Source organism: Macrobrachium rosenbergii, chromosome 17, assembly GCF_040412425.1.
Source record: "Macrobrachium rosenbergii isolate ZJJX-2024 chromosome 17, ASM4041242v1, whole genome shotgun sequence".
NCBI classification, from domain to species: domain Eukaryota; kingdom Metazoa; phylum Arthropoda; class Malacostraca; order Decapoda; family Palaemonidae; genus Macrobrachium; species Macrobrachium rosenbergii.
Window position 1 is genome coordinate 32,575,765 of NC_089757.1, and position 19,406 is coordinate 32,595,170.

General features: G+C 37.3%; 2 protein-coding genes across 3 annotated transcripts in view; one reads left to right on the plus strand and one right to left on the minus strand.

Annotated features, from left to right (window-relative positions):
- Nucleotides 1–4,441, minus strand: part of LOC136847846 (uncharacterized) — a 208,552-nt gene extending 204,111 nt beyond the window's left edge. Inside the window, exon 1 of the mRNA XM_067119820.1 lies at nt 4,250–4,441. Within this exon, the coding sequence (XP_066975921.1) occupies nt 4,250–4,441 (192 nt within the window). The remainder of the gene's footprint in view (nt 1–4,249) is intronic.
- Nucleotides 1–19,406, plus strand: part of LOC136847845 (homeobox protein abdominal-A homolog) — a 219,633-nt gene that overhangs the window by 1,068 nt on the left and 199,159 nt on the right. The window contains exons 1-2 of one of the 2 annotated variants that reach the window (XM_067119818.1): nt 1–136; nt 4,643–5,108. The exon at nt 1–136 is cut by the window's left edge and continues 1,068 nt beyond it. In XM_067119818.1, coding sequence (XP_066975919.1) covers nt 4,709–5,108 — 400 coding nt within the window. In that variant the 5' untranslated portion in view covers nt 1–136; nt 4,643–4,708. Of the gene's footprint in view, nt 137–4,642; nt 5,109–19,406 lie in introns of those variants that run through there. The other variant, XM_067119819.1, reaches the window with a different exon arrangement.

The window sequence follows — 19,406 nt, forward strand, 5'->3', positions numbered from 1 at the left end:
TTGTCCGACCGACAACAGTTCCAAATCAGTGTATCGGAGCGCCACCTCCGCCGCTACTATGAGCTCAATGGACCGCTGAAAGAAAACTATGAACAAACTGTACCCGAAACATTGTTGTCAATTCTCGATCATTCAGGTTTGGTATAATCTAATTTTAGGGTTTTATGTTTTATTTCGATTTATTTAGTTAATCAGTTCAAAGGAACATTTTTAAATTGCATCAAAAAAATTCTCTCATCGAGGGGACGGAATAGCGCGACGACGCCCAAAACGCGTCGAGATAATTCTGTTGTAATTGTTTTAACTGATTATAAATGAGTCACTTTTAATTTTATCTTTCGAAATAATTGTTCAATTGTCGCTCTGGACCAGTCACAGAAGCAGGGCCCCGTCAACTCCACGGCACATACAAATTTACACAAAATTCCACAATATTCCACCACTTACGCTTGGTTCCCGCCACATACACTTCCAGATGCTCGCAAAAGAATAATTAATCCTTCATCCCTATAGGAAATTTAAGGATTTCCTTCATCCCCTTCAGGGGAATTCAGGGATTTTTCCTTCTGGATCGGCGGGAGAAGCGACGACTTCGCTCAATCACACCACCGTCCTTCCTTACACCCCGACGAAAGTAAGACTGGTCACACGAACCCACAATAACCCTTTCAAAAAAGATGTTGACCACTTTTTAAACTAAGCCTAGCCTCCAATCACTAGGCCTATAAGACCAGATCCAGCTCTCTCATCCACCACCACCTCCTCCTTCCCCCCCCTCAACTAAAAAAAAAAAAAAACTAAACCTCCAATTCGGCAAATCAGCTACGCCTCCGACCGCCGATCTCTCTCTCACACACACACACTCTCTCTCTCTTTCTCTTTCTCCTCTCAGGCCGCCGGGTTTTACTGTCTTCAGCGGTAAATTTTTTTGGGGCTTTTATTTATTTATTTATTTTTTTTTTTTTGCTCTCTTTAAGGTGCTTTCCAGCGCTACTTGTAAAACTTTCTCGTGAACGCTGTTCTCACTTTATTTTTTCTCCGGGAGTTTAATCAGGGGTTTCCATATATGAAGCGGCGGGCCTCTTCAGTGCCGCGACTCATAAGCGCTCGGTGGTATACAATTCACTTAATCCCAACGAATTAATAATGATAATAATTATGATAATCCCTTCACCGAAATATTACAATAAGTTAATAAAATTCTCAACGAAAACGCAGTCATAAAAATAACAGTAATAATATATGACTAACATAACCGCCGTAGCTTCTCTCCAGGAATGACGCGGGAATAACGGGCGGTGTTATTTGCGCGCGTCATATTCTTTTCGAACATGAAATCAGCGCAAGAATTACGTTATAAAAATACGACGCCTTTTGAAAATTACCGCTTAGAAAAATACTAACTTAAGAAAATTAAAAGGTGAAGGCAACATAAATCATACAGTGAAGAAGTCCGTCATTGTTTTGTGTCAAATTTTAAGAAAATCCAATTTAGAAATTATTTTCAGAAATATGCATAAATACAGTTCCTCATCTGCGCTATCATCTCACATATTTATGTGTATATAAATGAGAGCGAGAATATTATATATATATAATATATATATATATATATATATATATATATATATATATACACATACATATAGATATATATATACATATGTATAATTTAATTATATATATATAATATACATATATATAAATATATATTATATGTATACATTATATAAGTATATATATACATCCATACATATGTATATATATATATATATATATATATATATATATATATATATATATATATATATATATATATATATAATACACACGTTTGCATGCTAGCCTTTACATCTATATCAACATATTGATGATTTACTTTAACGTAGCGTGTTTTTGCTCCTGGCACGGTATTATGTGTTCATCTAAGACCATAACAGATAGAAAATTATACATACACACACACACACACACAATGTATGTGTGTATATATATATATAACCATCTATATACATATATATATATATATATATATATATATATATATATATATATATATATATATATATATATATATATACTCACAAAGACGTCTATAAAATTATAATATATATATATATTATAAATTAATAAATTCGTTATATATATATATATATATATATATATATATATATATATATATATATATATATATATATATATATATATATAATGTACATATTTATATACATACACATATATATATATATATATATATATATATATATATATATATATATATATATATATATATATATATATATATATATATATATATATATAATGTACATATTTATATACATACATATATATATATATATATATATATATATATATATATATATATATATATATATTATACATATATATATATGCATATACTTATACATATAATATATACATCTATATAAATAAATTCGTTTGCTCGTGCTCTGACCAACTCTTCACACAAACGTTCTGTCATATATATACGATTTCTATCACGTGTTACATAGATAATAACAATATTAACAAACTAAAAGTGAATCCAATACGCACCTTCGCTCCGACGAAGATCGATAGATCCGCAATCCGTAGCCATTATCAAGGCGAACAATTTAGATCGGATCAGCACCAATGAAACGGATTTCCTGCCACAGGCGCCGCCTGTCTAGTTGACAAACCCCCGAATTTCTTCCAGAAATACGGAGTTGTTTCTTTTCCGAATTATGTCGAAAAGTAGCTCCGTGTCCACTCGAACAACCATCGTTCCCACTGGATCAAAACACTGCAAAGACGGGGAAATTCGATCGATGGCGAGCGACGCCCGATTTCACGGCGACGCCATTTGCTGGGACTGCAGCAGCTAGGAAGGGCGGGCCGTCGCCGCGATGCCTCGGCGCGGCGCTAACTCCATTTTCCGTCGGCGATCCACCGACATTTTCACTGATTTGCCTCTTTTTATTTGCCGGCGGATCAATGAAGGAAGGTGTCGCAGACGGCATGAGTTATGTTCTGAGAAAATGGACGGCGTGAATAAGCTTTGCATAGTTTTGGCAATGAGCGATTTTAACGTTTTTTCAGTCACTAATTTTTGTCATTTGCGAAAAATTATGTTTGATAGATATTAATTTTATTATAGCGCAAATTAACTGATTAATAATTAGTACCAGTGCAATATCAAGGAGTATGGTTCAATTATATATTTCAAATAGGGGAACCAAAATTTTAAACTTGCCGTTTTTGAATTTCTTAGTAATTTTACACGAAAAAAATTTTCTTCCACAAATTAAAATTATTTAAGGCCAATAAAAAGCTACAAAAATCGGACTAGCGTCGCAAAAGTAATAAAAGAATATTTTCAAGATATTTCAGAAATCAATTGATCAAATGTAAGTTGGTTTAGAGTTTTATGGAGGCTTAAATATTTTGCATAAGTGTGTGCATCATTTCTCTGTCTTGAGTGAACCTAAATTTGAGAAACTTTGTAGACATAATTTCAAAAAAATTCCGGTCAAACCTTGTAGTTAAGGACTCGCAGATAATTGTGAAAACAACTCTGTTTATGGAAGAGATGGGGGATGTAAAAAAAAATAATAATAAAGACAGGATTACCTCAACGGCCCAATAGGCGTCTCTCGCGAATGCAATTACAAAGTTAACGAAATCTAGAGAACCTTTTGGAGTTTCGGATTTTTTCTTGCAGTTCCGACTCGACCCGTGGTTGCAGAATTTTTTGGCATAGGACAAACACGTCGTATAGGCATGTTGTCCTTCTCCTCCTCCTTCTTCTCATTCTTCTTCCTCTTCTTCCACTCGCTGTCAGTCAGTCAGTCATGCACCTCTGACGGATGTTATTTTGACAGGCTGGAATACGGAGACTTACGATGTCCCAGCAGTTGACATTTGATTCATTTTTGATAGTTTATCGTCAGCACGCCAGACCACTAGACCTTTGAAAATTCTTGTGGGGTAAGAGGAAAAGACCGCAGAGGGACGGGGTAGGAGGAGGAGGAAGAGGGGGAGGAGGAGGAGGAGGAGGTGGCGGAGGGACGGAGGCGGGGAGGAGGAGGAAGGAGGAGGAGGAGGAGGAGGAGTAGACTTCTCTCGGGGAGGAGGACGCAGGACCAACAAGCAGATGCGTGACGTGGAGCGGGAGCCTCGCAAGCTCCCGAGGCTAACATGGTTCACTTACACACCTTATAACACTAGATACACTCGCTAAAATTACCTGCTGGGGTCCAGTGCGGGCAGCTTCGAGGAGGAGCGCTTGTAATAACACCGCCAGGAGCGTGCCACCCATAATTTCGTTGATTCCCGAGATGTGTGTTTGTGTGACGGCAGTCGGCGTCGCACCCTCCAGCCCATATCCAAGATGGCGGCGCAGCCCGTATTGGCTGGCTTCAGCGCCTAGTTCTGCCATTGGTCCACAGATGGCGATAGTGTTTTGAGTGTAGTCGCGCTCTCCCTCCCGGCCTTATCGCGCTAATAATGAAGGTCCAACCAAGGCGGGCGCTTATTGGTTCTCCAGGCTCCCTTACCTACTGATTGGGCAGACTTGTTTACCGCTCGCGGTTCTCGTGCCTGGTGTCTAATTCTGAAAAGGATTCATTTGCCATCACAGGTAGTCGACGCTGGTGTGTACACAGTTGTTACTAAGTAGTTACCACTGGGAAGAATTATGTGAACAATGAGTTCAAATTATATTAATAGCATTGATAGTATTCTGCCAAAGTACCAGGAGTCGGCCGCGGCTAACCTGGTCAACTACAATTCTCAAGCCAGAAGTATGTATCCGTACGTAAGTGTCACTTCACATCAGCTGTCTAGCAATGCGGCCTCCAATATGTCGCCCTTCAGCGCTATGACAGCCACTACAGATGCCGACAAGCAGTGCCGGTACTCGCAGACTGGGGCAACGGATATGTCCCAGTACGGCCTTAACCTGCAAAACTGTGCAACTACAAGCAACATGGCTCAGTATTTCCACCAGAACAACGTCACGAATCCTCTCAACTCCTGCAGTCAGCCTACGGCGCCCACTCCTCATATCCCAGACATCCCTCGATATCCGTGGATGTCCATCACAGGTAAGTTCGATCATTGCTTCTCCACTGCTTCCCCTTCGTCATCCACCTCCTGCCCCCTCCTCCTCATATTCCTCCTCCTCCTCCTCCTTCTAACACGTCCCATGTAGATTCGTCTGTTTTAAAAGTGCACGCCCACCCCCTACCTCCTCTTCCTCCTCCTCTGTGATTTCGCCTTTATTGTTCTTCCAGTAGGCAGTTTCATGTTTATTTCCAACGCTATGATAATAAGTCATTTCTTTTTTTCCCAACTTTTCCACCCCTCCCCCTGACAACTTTCCCGCAAGAGCAAAGGAAAGAGCTCTTGGCTTGTGTGTTGCCCCGCGAGAAACCTCTCATTGAAAATGTTTGTCAGAGAGGAACGCGAACTTTCATGTCTTCCCCGAAAAAATAAAAAAAAATATATGTAAATTTCGAGTGTTGTGTTCAGACGAAAAAGACTCTTGATTGCGTATCAATCAATGGTGTATAAACTGTCAGAAACTATGACAAATGAACAGTGGACATTGCCAGAAAAAAAAGCGATGAAAAGACGATGATAAGTCTTTCAAAAACAAAAGAGAAACTGATTTACGAAAGTTCATGCAAAGCAGAAGACACGGAAGATTTTTGTCGTGCGGTGCCAAAATCTGTAGTAGTGCATGTGTCGATGTCGTGCATATATATATATATATAGTAGTGAGTGTTGTCATTGCACGATGTGATCGAGTTCATTTACAGAAACTGCAGTGTTGATGTTGTTGTTATTGCACGATCCCTATATTACGTAGAAGGCATTACATTTCCCCCCCATTACCACGCTTTGCTATCTCTCTCTCTCTCTTTCTCTTTCTCTCTCTGTCCTTCCTTCCTCATGTCTGTCTACTAATTCTCCGTCCAGCAGGCACCACGATGACCTATCGTCTCACGTGTGTGTGTGTGTTTGTGTGTGCCAGCGAATTACTACTTCATACAAAGTCTTGTGGGGCGTGAATGGGCTTCCTTAACCAGCTTGCTGACATTGTGTCCTGTCTAGAATTCTCTATGTGAAAGCACCTTTCTTTGGCTGTAAAAAGTGATGAGCGAGAGAATGAAGTTTCTTTGAGATCACGTGAAATGTCACATTCGTATTTAGATTCAATACCCTGTTTTAAAACATCAGTAAGAGGTCTTTTTCATTGAGCATGTCATTCCGAAGAAAAGGGAAAAAAAAAACATTGTCTCTAGTGCTTCAGTGGCTGTTCTCTAAACCTTTTATGAAGTGTCGAATGGACCTTCGATCGACCATAAACCACAGGGGTTGGCGGCCTGTGTGTCAAACGAGAGAGAGAGAGAGAGAGAGAGAGAGAGAGAGAGAGAGAGAGAGAGAGAGAGAGAGAGAGAGAGAAGGAAAAGGTGTACTTGACCCCTTGTAAAATCTTACCTGCCCCAGAAAGTGTATGAATGGGATATCTATTTCAAACTGTCGATATGTATATAGCATTCATTTAAATAACAGTAAATATAATCGTTCTCGAATTGATACCAACACAATAAGGACGTCTAACATGCTGAGACGTCTAAGTGAGAACATTTTCGAACAAGTTCGCGAGTAGAGAAAGTGAAAAATCTGTCGAAACTGCCTAATTTGACCCGTTCATTCGCACAAATACTGCCAGATCTCCTAGTGAGGAATTGTGTCAGATCGAGAAAGGCCTCATCGATCATTTCCCAGTGAAAAGGGAGGAGGAAACGAGCTGTGGGATAAATTGCAGTGACGTTTATTGCCGAGAGCAGGATAACAGGCGTACCATGCTCGGAGGTCACCACTCATCTGACCGCAGTAACGCGTGCTAACAGTCTGCTGCAGCTGCTGCCATCTAGTGGCGCTCCGGAGAACCTCGATCGTTCAATAAACGCGATGCAATCTGCAACGGAAACGAAACGATCTGGAACTCGGCGGGCGCGTCGTTCTGGAGGAGGAGGAGGGGAGGGGAGGAGGAGGTGGCCGGCGTTAGTAGTGCTTTTTAAACATTTTGTTAAACTTTGCTTTTGGACTCACCTGGAGTATTATTGACTCGGACTTCTTCTCATCTGCGCGATAGAGAGTGCGAAGGATAACGGATGAAACGTGCATAGGCATACGACGGATGTATACAATAACAGAGAGGCACATGAGAGAAAAACTTGATCCATAGACGGTCAGCGCACACGACTTTGAACTTGCCTTTTCCTTCGTTATTCTCTGGCGTTTCTCCAGACGATAGAAAAATATATATAAATGTTTATTTTCAGATGACTGAAACGTACATTGGCAATGACGTGTTATACTGAATAAATTGCTAAATAAGGATCCATAAGGAACAGTGATAAGTAGCGGACAAGACTACGAACCAAGTCGTATTTCTCTCTCTCTCTCTCTCTCTCTCGCGCTCTCTCTCTCTCTCTCTCGACATCGGAAATATTAACACCGATAACAGTCATGGGTGTTTTATTAAAAATCGGGGAGCGTTTGGTATGCGTTTTTCATAACTTATAAACAAACCATCACTGAAAATAAATTGGTATCATATAAAAAAATAAACACGGGAATGAATGAATGAATGGAAGAGTGAATGAATGAATAATATAAAGGAACATGCTTATAAACAATTCACGTCTGAAAACCAATAGACAATTATTCATTAATGAATATAAATAAGAAAATTCACGACTCACTTACCGGTTTACATTTGTAAGTCAATGACTTCTACCTCGTACTTATAAATAAAAAAAACGGCGTATATTACTATATAACCGATAACAGAAGGACCGTATTTATAGTTTTAAAATCTCACGGGGGCAAAAAAAAAAGCGACGGTTATTATCAATACCAGACATTAGAATGATAAAACATCAGCAACCACTATCATCTGAGACTGCAAGCAAATGACAGAGGCCACCTTCCACCAGTCTGTTTTTTTTTTTTTTTGGCTGTATCTTCTTATAATGTCCGACATCGCCACTGATAATTTAAGCGTAATAACAACAATCTCAGACTTATTGGAATTACTGGCCGGCCAGAGAAAGAGGAAAGTATATATGAGGCGAGAAATATACAGTACTGCTTATCTCTTGTCGATGATGTCTCACTCAGCTGTCCGAAAGTATATTAATTATTCCGTGTGTCGTTCGCCTGTTTAGAGTATGACGTCATTCGGAGTGCTTTCACTGCTCAAGTTATTATTATTATTTTTTTTTAAGCAGTCAGTGCTAGTGCTACTAATGTTGCTGTTTTAATACTACTGCTATTATTATTATTATTATTATTATTATTATTATTATTATTATTATTATTATTATTGTAAATATTACTTATCAGTAATAGCTGCATTGCTAATATTCGGTATGATACACTGAGATATTTTAATGTCAGTATAAACTATACGCACATTTTATAGATATTTATATTTTATTGAATGTTTAGTACCGTCTATGTATATATATACACACATATACATATAATTTTACATATATAATTATATATATACACATATAACTATATTATTTATGTACATAGCATATATATATATACACACACATATGTATATATATATATATATATATATATATATATATATATATATATATATATATATATATATATATATATATGCGTGTGTATGTACCTGAGCATACATACCCAACTTAAGAGCAGTATGAATACTGTGTGTAAGTGTGAGAAAGAGTGAAAATTGTATACTTTTATTAAATCAAAAAGCAGCATATTATTATTATTATTGTATTATTATTATTATTATTATTATTATTATTATTATTATTATTATTATTATTTACCCGACGAAAATAGACGATCTTAAAAAAAACTACCTCAATTATTCTCTCTCATACATTTGTTCAAAAGCATTGTTGCTGACCTTGGCTTCTACTTAGCCGCCGTTTGTTTTTGCTAATGGAGATCATAATATATATATATATATATATATATATATATATATATATATATATATATATATATATATATATATATATATATATATATATATATATTACAGAGTCGATGCCTTGCCTTAAACATCTTCCCCTCCCCCCCTTCCCTCTCCCCCTTCCCCCCACTCCCAACACACACACACACACACACACACATATGCACTCCTCCTTCCCTTCCCTGCTCTTGTTGTTTTGTTCTTGCATTCTCTGCATTTATTTATATTTTTTTGTGTGTGTGGAGTAATGATAATATGATTATTGTTGTTTAAAAAATAAAATAGTAAGAGAATCTTTTGCGTAACGAAATTTGTAAACATCATGCTGAAAATATTAAATAAAGACTGTTGCCTTAAAATTAATCATAATACATACATTCAGACTCTTGCGTTTATATGCTGGTTTGCACGTACACGCGTGCATACACATGTGTATATATATATATATATATATATATATATATATATATATATATATATATATATATATATATATATATATATATACATATGCATACATATACACATATAATATATATATATATATATATATATATATATATATATATATATATATATATATATATATATACATACATACATACATACATACATACATATATATATATGTGTGTGTGTGTGTGAGAGTCCTTTTCAAATGTCAACACTTGATAATGAACGAACAACAACTGGAAATTCTATGTCACAATCTAACTTCTGCAACTGAAATCACTACATCTCGATAAAGACTGTTACTTCTGCATAGAAAAAAGATAAGGACTTGCTGCGCGTAGACCGCCCTCAGACAGTTATTGGAATACGACCAGGAAGTCTTGAGGTAGAATAAGTTAAATTTCACAATTTCCGAAAGAATGTTTATGACCATCAAGCCTTTTTATCTTTGTGACCATCGAGACTTGTCATCTTGAACCCCTGCTTCCCAAAAACAATCACCAGATGGCTTTTGTTTCTCAAGATTAATTTTATCCATGACAGCAACATCATGAAAATTTTTGGGCACACCTAACCTTTCAGTTATCTGCTTACACTGAAAGGCTAAACCTTGGTTGCATTTCTGGCTATTTGAATCATTTTCCCCTTTCATATCATCATGTCTCCTCATGAAATTTTCGGAACACATTAGCAGCTAATGAATTATATTAGATTATATTAAATGCGTGAAAACTGAAAGTCATGTCAAACGATGTTCTGAATGCAAAAAGCTGAAAAGGAAAAAATTAATGGTATGCAAATGAAAGAAATATTACGCATAAGGGAATGTAAGATATTCAACATAAAAAAATTACCATGATAAAGCAAAGTATAATAACAAGATTGTTAATTTTACGTTTTTCATTAATATTCACATGGCGATGAATGATAATGAAATATCTGTTGAGTGTCATGCATAAGATGCGTTCACAATCAAGAAACCAAATACTTTTCATTTTTAATAAGTCCATTATGTGATGCAGTAGCGATTGTTAAATTAGGCAAAGGGTCTCTTGAAAGATATATGAAGGCGGGACCAAGGTCCCAAGTAGCAGGAAACGGCATCTGCTTTTGGTCACTGGGGAGGAAGACCGGGAGATTTATGTTGAGGAAGGACGTTCATAAATTCATAAATCAGTATAAAGTGCCTTTAGTGTCTTTGCTGATGCTGAGGAAATGACTGAATTAATGATATCGCTCTTGTTATTATTGCTATTAGATTTTTGTTAATTAGAATTTTTCTGTTTATATTTTCACTTAACTTGAACCTTCTCCCCGTTAATCCCAATTATTATTAATCGAATATATAAAAAAATGATTTTTTTTCATTAGTCGAATTTTTTTATTCGAAAATTTTATTTTTTCATTATTCGAATATTTTTTCAACATTCGAAATTTTTCACTAACACTCCATACTTCCATTTACTCGACCTTATCCACGTTTATCACAATAACCATAACTCGAATATTATAAATTCTAATTGACCAGAAAAGGATATTTTACTCTTAAAAATTCTGCTTCCATTTTCATTTACCTTACTCGAATTCAAGTCTTCATGACATGCATTACATAGTGGAGCTTAGCTATATATTATAGTTTAAATGTGTTTGAGGAAAACTATGAATTTTTTGGCTTCCAACCTAATTCGCTTCAATTGCATGGTTAGCATGTTTAGTGTTTTTTCTTCTTTTTTCTTTGTGTTTTTATAAACAGATGCTCAACATCTTTTTTTTCACTTGACATGCATTCATCAGATATAAAGTAGGTTTCCTTAGGTTTTTATTACACAAAGGTAACGCGTTTTTAATATTCATAATTAACAAATGCAATTCTGCTTAAATGTTTACCAAAAAAAATCAGGTTTTTGACGTGGTGTGATTGACAAGATTATAATATTAATAAGATGTATTTCTATACTGACGTAAAATTAACGTATTCTTTAACGACAAATACATAATGTAGTAAAACATTCAGACAAGATATTAACGTAAATGACAATTTACCATACATATCTCTCTATAAAAGTTGATAACTGAACCGTGACCGTAGCCTATAAAATAAACATTACATAAACAAAAACCAGTTACCAAGATCGTACAGGACTGGAAAATGAGCCGAAGCAAAAAAAAAAAAAATAGATAAATAAGAAGGCGTGCATGCACAAGCAAGCAGAAGAAGGAAGCTCCCTCTCATAAGGTTTGACAGCAAGAAAATATAACCCTACAAGTCACCTTTTTTTATATATATAGAATTGGCAGCCTAAGTCTGACAGAGAGAGAGAGAGAGAGAGAGAGAGAGCATTTTCCCTTGGAAAACTAGGGAGAGAGAGAGCAAAAGATTTCTCTATCCAAGACATTATTAAAATTGACTTAAAACTGACTAAGATCTATAAAAGAGAGAGAGAGAGAGAGAGAGCATTTTCCCTTGGAAAACTAAGGAGAGAGAGAGCATTTTCCCTCGGAAAACTAAGGAGAGAGAGAGCAAAAGATTTCTGTATCCCAGACACTATTAAAATTGACTTAAAATTGACCAAGATCTATAAAAGAAGGGAGAGAGAGAGAGAGAGAGAAAGGATTCAGGGGTGGGATCTGGGCTCTAATTTTGTGAAGGGTTTCCTCTCATCTTCACGAGAGGAAGAAATGAAATAATAAATAATAAAGAAAAAATAAGAAACAAACGTAAGGAACTAGCAAACGCGAGAAAGAGGGTGAAAGGGATAACCTGATGTGTCATCGACCCCTTTGTAAAAAGACAGAGAGAGACAGAGAGAAAGAGCGAAAGAGAGAGAGAAATTTTCTGTCCTCTTGCTGATAAAAAGTTTCTTGATATTCAGGAGAGAGAGAGAGAGAGAGAGAGAGAGAGAGAGAGAGAGAGAGATTTTCTGTCCTCTTGCTGATAAAAAACTTATTCATATTCAGGAGAGAGAGAGAGAGAGAGAGAGAGAGATAGAGAGAGAAATTTCTGTCCTCTTGATGATAGAAAGTTTCTTCTTACTCAGGAGAGAGAGAGAGAGAGAAAGAGACAGAGACTAACCTAAAAAAAAAAAAAAAAAACCACCACCTTTGGACAGAACAACCTCCTTCCTCCATGAGCTCATCAAGTGAGAGCACTTTTGTCGCTTCCATCCTCGTTAGAAGGACGTTGCGGAGAGTCCTTCATATCCCAAGGCAATCAGCGACATCCTAACACATCAACATCCTTCACCGTCTTGGTGGGAAGCGATTCTTTACCCTCACCTCTTTGTCGCTTGTCCCGCAAGCTCTTGATAAAAAAAAAAAAAAAAAAAGTGTCGGGGGGGATAACAGACTCTTAATATACAAAAAAAGTGTCAGTGGGATAAGTCACTCCCAGTATATGTATATAAAAGAGTCTGTAGGAATTGAATTTTGAAGCTCTTGATATAAAAAAAAAAGTCATAGGGATCACACCCTCTTGATATAAAAAAAAGTGTCAGGGTGATAACACACTAAAAATATATATCTAAAAAAAGTGTCAGTGCAAACTGAATTGAATATAGAATTTAAGCCAAAAGCCAAGCACCGGGACCTATGAGGTCATTCAGCGCTGAAACGGAAATTGACAGTAGAAGGTCTGAAAGGTGTAACAGGAGGAAAACCTCAAAACAGTTGCACTATGAATCAATTGTTAGGAGAGGGTGGAAAGTAAGTTGGAAGAAAGAGAATATGAAAGGAGGTACGGTAAAAGGAACGAAAGGGGGTTGCAGCTAGGGGCCGAAAGCACGCTGCAAAGAACCTTAAGCTTTTGCCTATAGTGCACCGCATGAGGTGCACTGACGGCATTACCAACCCCCTACGGGAGTGTCACTGGGATAACACTCTTAATATAAAAAAGTGTCAGTGATATAACACACTCTTAATATAAAAAAAAGTGTCCGTGAGATAACACAATCTTAATACAGAAAAGTGTCAGTGGGATAACACAATCTTAATACAGAAAAGTGTCTGTGGGATAACACAATCTTAATACAGAAAAGTGTCAGTGGGATAACACACTCTTAGTATAAAAAAAAGTGCCAGAGGAATAACACACTCTCAATATAAAAAAAAGTTTCAGTTGGATAACACATTCTTAATATAAAAAAAAGTGTCAGTGGGATACACACTCCTAATATAAAAAAAGTGTCAGTAGCATAACACACTGTTGATATAAAAAAAAAAGTGTCAATGGGAAAACACACTCTTAATATTAAAAAGAGCCAGTGGGATAACAGAAGTTAGGTTGCGCCTCTGTTGACCTTGACAGTGAATTAAGTTACCAAGTGGTTAGTCGACAGTGGTGGGTCGCAGCCGGAGTTGAAAAAAAAGGGTTTGGGCTGACAAACTCATCCTTTACATATGTAATGGGTGTATGTGTGTGTGTGTGTGTATGTGTGTGTGTGTGATATACACAGATAGGGAGGTTTCTCACTCCTTAACCCACAACAACAGACATAACATAAAAAGCAAGTAATATAAGGAACTCTGAAGTCTCCCATTCTAAGTTTTATATTATAATTTATATATTATATATATATATATATATATATATATATATATATATATATATATATATATATATATATATATATATATATATATATATATATATATATATATATATATATATATATAGAGCCTCGATGGCTCAGTCGGTTACAACAGCAACCAGGACCGTAGAGGTCTGTGGCGCGGGTTCAAACCGCAGCCGACTGTTCAGAGAAGGAGACACTTTGCTATCAGTGTAGACATCCCGGGATTATATATGTAATCAACGGATAGGTTTCTTAAAAAGCATGGATGTTACAGACTAAATACACACACAAAACAAAGCCACTACAACACCTTCTAAAAACATAACAAACATCTCACACGTCTCGAACTCTCGCCATACCCAGCGCAATAACTACTCGCTGCTGGGAAGAAAGGGCGTTGGGTCCGGTATGATACATGAAACATACGTACCGGGGTCTAAGCGATGTCAGGCAGGGCAGCCGATCGAGACCACAGGTCTACCCCAAAGCCAAATCAAAAAGTCCTTCAAAAGAAGGCATCGTGCTTACCCCATACAAAAATGGGAATAAAAGCACGTTAAAAGAAGAAGAAGAAGATATATATATATATATATATATATATATATATATATATATATATATATATATATATATATACTGTATATATACAGTATATATATTATAAATACAAGTGTGTGTATGTGTGTAGGATACACAGGATATACAGGGACAGGGATATTTCTTACTCCTTCACCCAGAAACAATAGACATAACATAAAAAGTAAGGAATATTTAAGGAACTTCCAAAAGTCTCCCACTATAAGGATGGAATTCTATATATATAAATCAATTGGCGTGTATTTGGAATCCAGCGACTATTCTGGCTAAACACTCATGAATATGCACATACTAATGTATTTATATATCACATTTACCCATACAATCTTAAAAATGTGTGAATATATACACATGAATAGAATATATTTTATATGATTTATACCAACAAATGAGTATTTTCAATGTATGCATAAATATACATTAATACACAAACTAGTTATTCAGAGTTATGCCATAAGAACTCATTAAGAAAACAGGGGCAACGCTGGAATAACCTGGAACCATTTCGGAATGGAAACTGTTCCTCTCTCTCTCTCTCTCTCTCTCTCTCTCTCTCTCTCTCTCTCTCTCTCTCTCTCTCTCTCCGATGGAATCTTCAGCCTAGTCCTGTGGGGTACATCCTACCCTGAAGAATGTTTTTAATATTTAACTGCAAAAGCCCATTCTTTAGCCTTGAGACAAGGATAAACAACACTACTAAAAAAATAAATATTTTAAAGCTCCACACCTGTCTTCGGAGCTCATTTTAAAGGCTACCCAAAGTCCCTGAGATAAAATATAAAAAGAAATTATGCACTTATCTCTACAGACATCTGAATCTATAAAATTAATAAGGGGAAATCCATCACATGTTAAACAAGGCGCGACTGAATTCCAGCGTCTCCTGGAAATGAATCATCGTTCCATCTTCTTTCCTCTGGATCACTGTCGTTCCAGATCTTTATGCTCACGACCCTCTGGAAAACGCCGTACAGTCTGGAATTAAAAGGAGAAATAAAGAATGATTAAAATGTAGCAGTTTTCCAGAATAAGAAGTATCCACAACGACGCTTCATTCTTCTTCTTCCCAAACTTACCACCATTACCAGTTTCACGAAGGGACCTCAAGAAGATTACACACAAGATCAGCCAACTCGAAAAAAAAGAGAGAAAAAAAACTATCCATTCACGTCCATTGATCATCTGTCTCTTTGATGATTGCCGTGAGCTTCTGGATTGTGAAATTCTCTCCCCCAAAACGACCCAATATATCTATTCGGGCATTTCTGAGCATTGAGTGTCAAGGGTCGTTACTGGTCCTTACCAGCCACTTACCGATTGACAATAAAAACGTTATTTGGGTCGTAAAATTTCATGGTGCAAGATGAGAGAAAGAGAGAGAGAGAGAGAGAGGAAGGGGTAGGCAGCCCAACGGGGCATGGAGAGAGAGAGAGAGAGAGAGAGGCCAATGGATGGGATGGATGAGAGAGAGAGAGAGAGAGAGAGAGAGAGAGAGAGAGAGAGAGAGAGGGTAGGCAGGCCAACTGGGCATGGATGTGAGAGAGAGAGATATAGGCAGGCCAACGGGACATGGATATGAGAGAGAGAGAGAGGAAAGGGTTGGCAGGCCAACGGGGCATGAATGAGAGAGAGAGAGAGAGAGAGAGAGAGAGAGAGAGAGAGAGAGAGAGAGAGGCCAACGGGACATGGATGAGAGAGAGAGAAAGGGAGAGAGGAAAGGGTAGGCAGGCCAACGGGGCATGGATGAGAGAGAAAGAGAGAGAGAAAGGGGTAGGCAGGCCAAGGGGGCATGGATAAGAGAGAGACAGACAGAAAGAACATCTCTCTCTCTCTCTCTCTCTCTCTCTCTCTCTCTCTCTCTCTCTTCTTCCTTCAGGAGTACCCAGCGAACTCCTTCATCCCCCCCCCCAACCTCAATCTTCTCCTGTCCCATCGACGGGGCGACAGCCCCTGTTCGTTTACACAAGCTTATAATTTACAGATGGAAACGGACGCACTAATCTCCAAACGACCGGTTCACAGTAAGAAATGGCAGAAGAGGATGCCACGTGCCATCGCCCTAAACTTGGGGGAAATATGCTAAAAACTCTGTGAAGCATCTTGGGTATCTGCTCAGTTAATGTCGACCCGGCAAAGTATTTTACTGCCCAGGTGATAAATCTTCTTCACTCGCTCTCTTGCTGCTCCTGCTGCTGGTGCTGATGCTGCTCCCTTTATCTCACGTCTTCCTTTAATTCTTTCTTTCTGTTTAGCATAAAACAGAATGTCTTATGAAAACTATCTCTCTCTCTCTCTCTCTCTCTCTCTCTCTCTCTCTCTCTCTCTCTCTCGTATATAATTCTTTTCACCATGAAAAACGCCTTCTTTGTTTTACATTTCATTTCGAATTCTGTATAGGGTATTGCTCTCTCTCTCTCTCTCTCTCTCTCTCTCTCTCTCTCTCTCTCTCTCTCTCTCTCTCTCTCTCTCTCTGATGCATAAATTATTTTCACCATGAAAAACTCATTCTGTATTGTGCATTTGACTTCGAAATCTGTGTGAGGTATTGAAATCTCTCTCTCTCTCTCTCTCTCTCTTTCTCTCTCTCTCTCTCTCTCTCATGGAAAACTCCTTCTTTATCCTGTATTTCACTCTCAGTTCTGTGCATGGTATTGCAAGGCAATTGCGGTGCCCAGACTTTAAAGCGTATCCTAGCTCTGTCACCTCCAGTTATAAATCAGCTATTATCAGGAATCAACGGTGTTTCCGCTCCTTTTGATCAATGCATTACATCCATAAATGGGAACACGCTTCACACCACAGTTGTCACCAGACTGAGCTATCCATTCATTCATTCTCTCTCTCTCTCTCTCTCTCTCTCTCTCTCTCTCTCTCTCTCTCTCTCTCTCTCTCTCATTTATTAGGGTTTTACAGACGAGACCTCTTTTTACTCAGTGCATAGTGTAAGAAAGGCAATGATTTTCTCTCTCTCTCTCTCTCTCTCTCTCTCTCTCTCTCTCTCTCTCTCTCTCTCTCTCTCTCTCTCTCTCTCTCTCATTTATTAGAGTTTTACAAATGAGAGTTCTTTTTACTCAGCGCACAGTGCAAGAAAGGCAATGATCTCTCTCTCTCTCTCTCTCTCTCTCTCTCTCTCTCTCTCTCTCTCTCTCATTTAGTAAGGGGTTTTACACCAAGGGGTTTTATAGGTGTAAGAGTTTTTTTACTCAGTGCATAGTGTAAGAAAGGCAATGATTCTCTCTCTCTCTCTCTCTCTCATTTATTAGAGTTTTAGAGATGAGAGTTCAATTTATTTAGTGAATAGTGGAAGAGAGACAATAAGTCTTTAAAGTATTTTGCTTGATATCTGGATAAAACCAAAATAAGTATATAAGATTCTCCTTTGATATTCTATTTCCTTATCTAGTTTCTGATTCATCGACTGAGATATACTCACCTTTATGGCCTTCCAAGAGGTGAACAAAAGAACAATTATTTTGCAGTGCAGCTTCAGAAAAAATTGTCACCAAATACATTACTCAAACCTAAATACCCACTGTAAATGTATATGACTGTGTATTGTTTACATAATGTTTACACATATGTATATGCATTCTCAAGTTGGGAGTCTGTTTTCAAATGATGTTAGATAACAAAAGTATATGCAGTACAGCATCTGGAAAAATTGCCATCAAATACATTATGCAAACCTAAATACCCACTGTAAATGAATAAAGTTGTGTACTGTTTATACAATCAAATACAATAAACAAACTTAAATATTCACTAAATGTATAAGGTTGGGTATTGTTTATACAATCAAATACAATAAATAAACTAAAATATTCACAGCCTCAGGAAAAATTGTCATCAAATACATTATGCAAACCTAAATACCCACTGTAAATGTATAAAATTGTGCATTGTTTATACAATCAAATACAATAAACAAACTTAAATATTCACTAAATGTATAGGGTTGGGTATTGTTTATACAATCAAATACAATAAACAAACTAAAATATTCACTGTAAATGTACATGGTCGTGTATCGTTTAACACAATGTTTACACATCTGTGTACGTGCATTCTCAAGTTGGAAGTCTTTGTACCTGCGTGTACCGCGTTTGAGTCGAAAAAGGGGGGGGTGCCCCTCTGGCTGGTGGATGGTACCGGAGAGGCTCCGACAACCTGGTCCCAGTCCAATTTTCCCCTGACACCTCGCGAATGATGGCTGTAGTACGTGCGGTGCCTTCCTAAGACGAGCACCAGCCCATCTTTGCATGCTGCCAACACCCGCGTTAAGACTGTGCCCACCACCCTAGAACTCAATTACTTGTGTATGTGCACAGGGGCAGGGAGCCATCACGAACAGACTTAGATCTTACTTATATATATATATAGCACAGGGCGTACTTGCTCTCTCTGTAATTCCGTGAGCGGTATTTTTCACAAACTTTGTTTGCCGTTTCTTGCTTTAGAATATTGTCGAGGCATTTTGCTATACTTGTCGACTTTTCTCTTGTTATCTTTTCTCTTTTATCAAAGGGTAGTTGGGTAAAGGGATGTGATTTTTTTTTTATTGGGACGGATTAAGAAATAGGTTTGAAGAGGAATCAGATCACTGATAAAGCTCAACTCTTTGGCGTTCAAAGCAATGTGCATTATCTAAAGCCTTTAAAATCACACAACTTTTTTTTTCACAAATCATCGGTAAAATGATCAACCTACTTTTCAGTTATAAGTTAAAATGGCCTTTT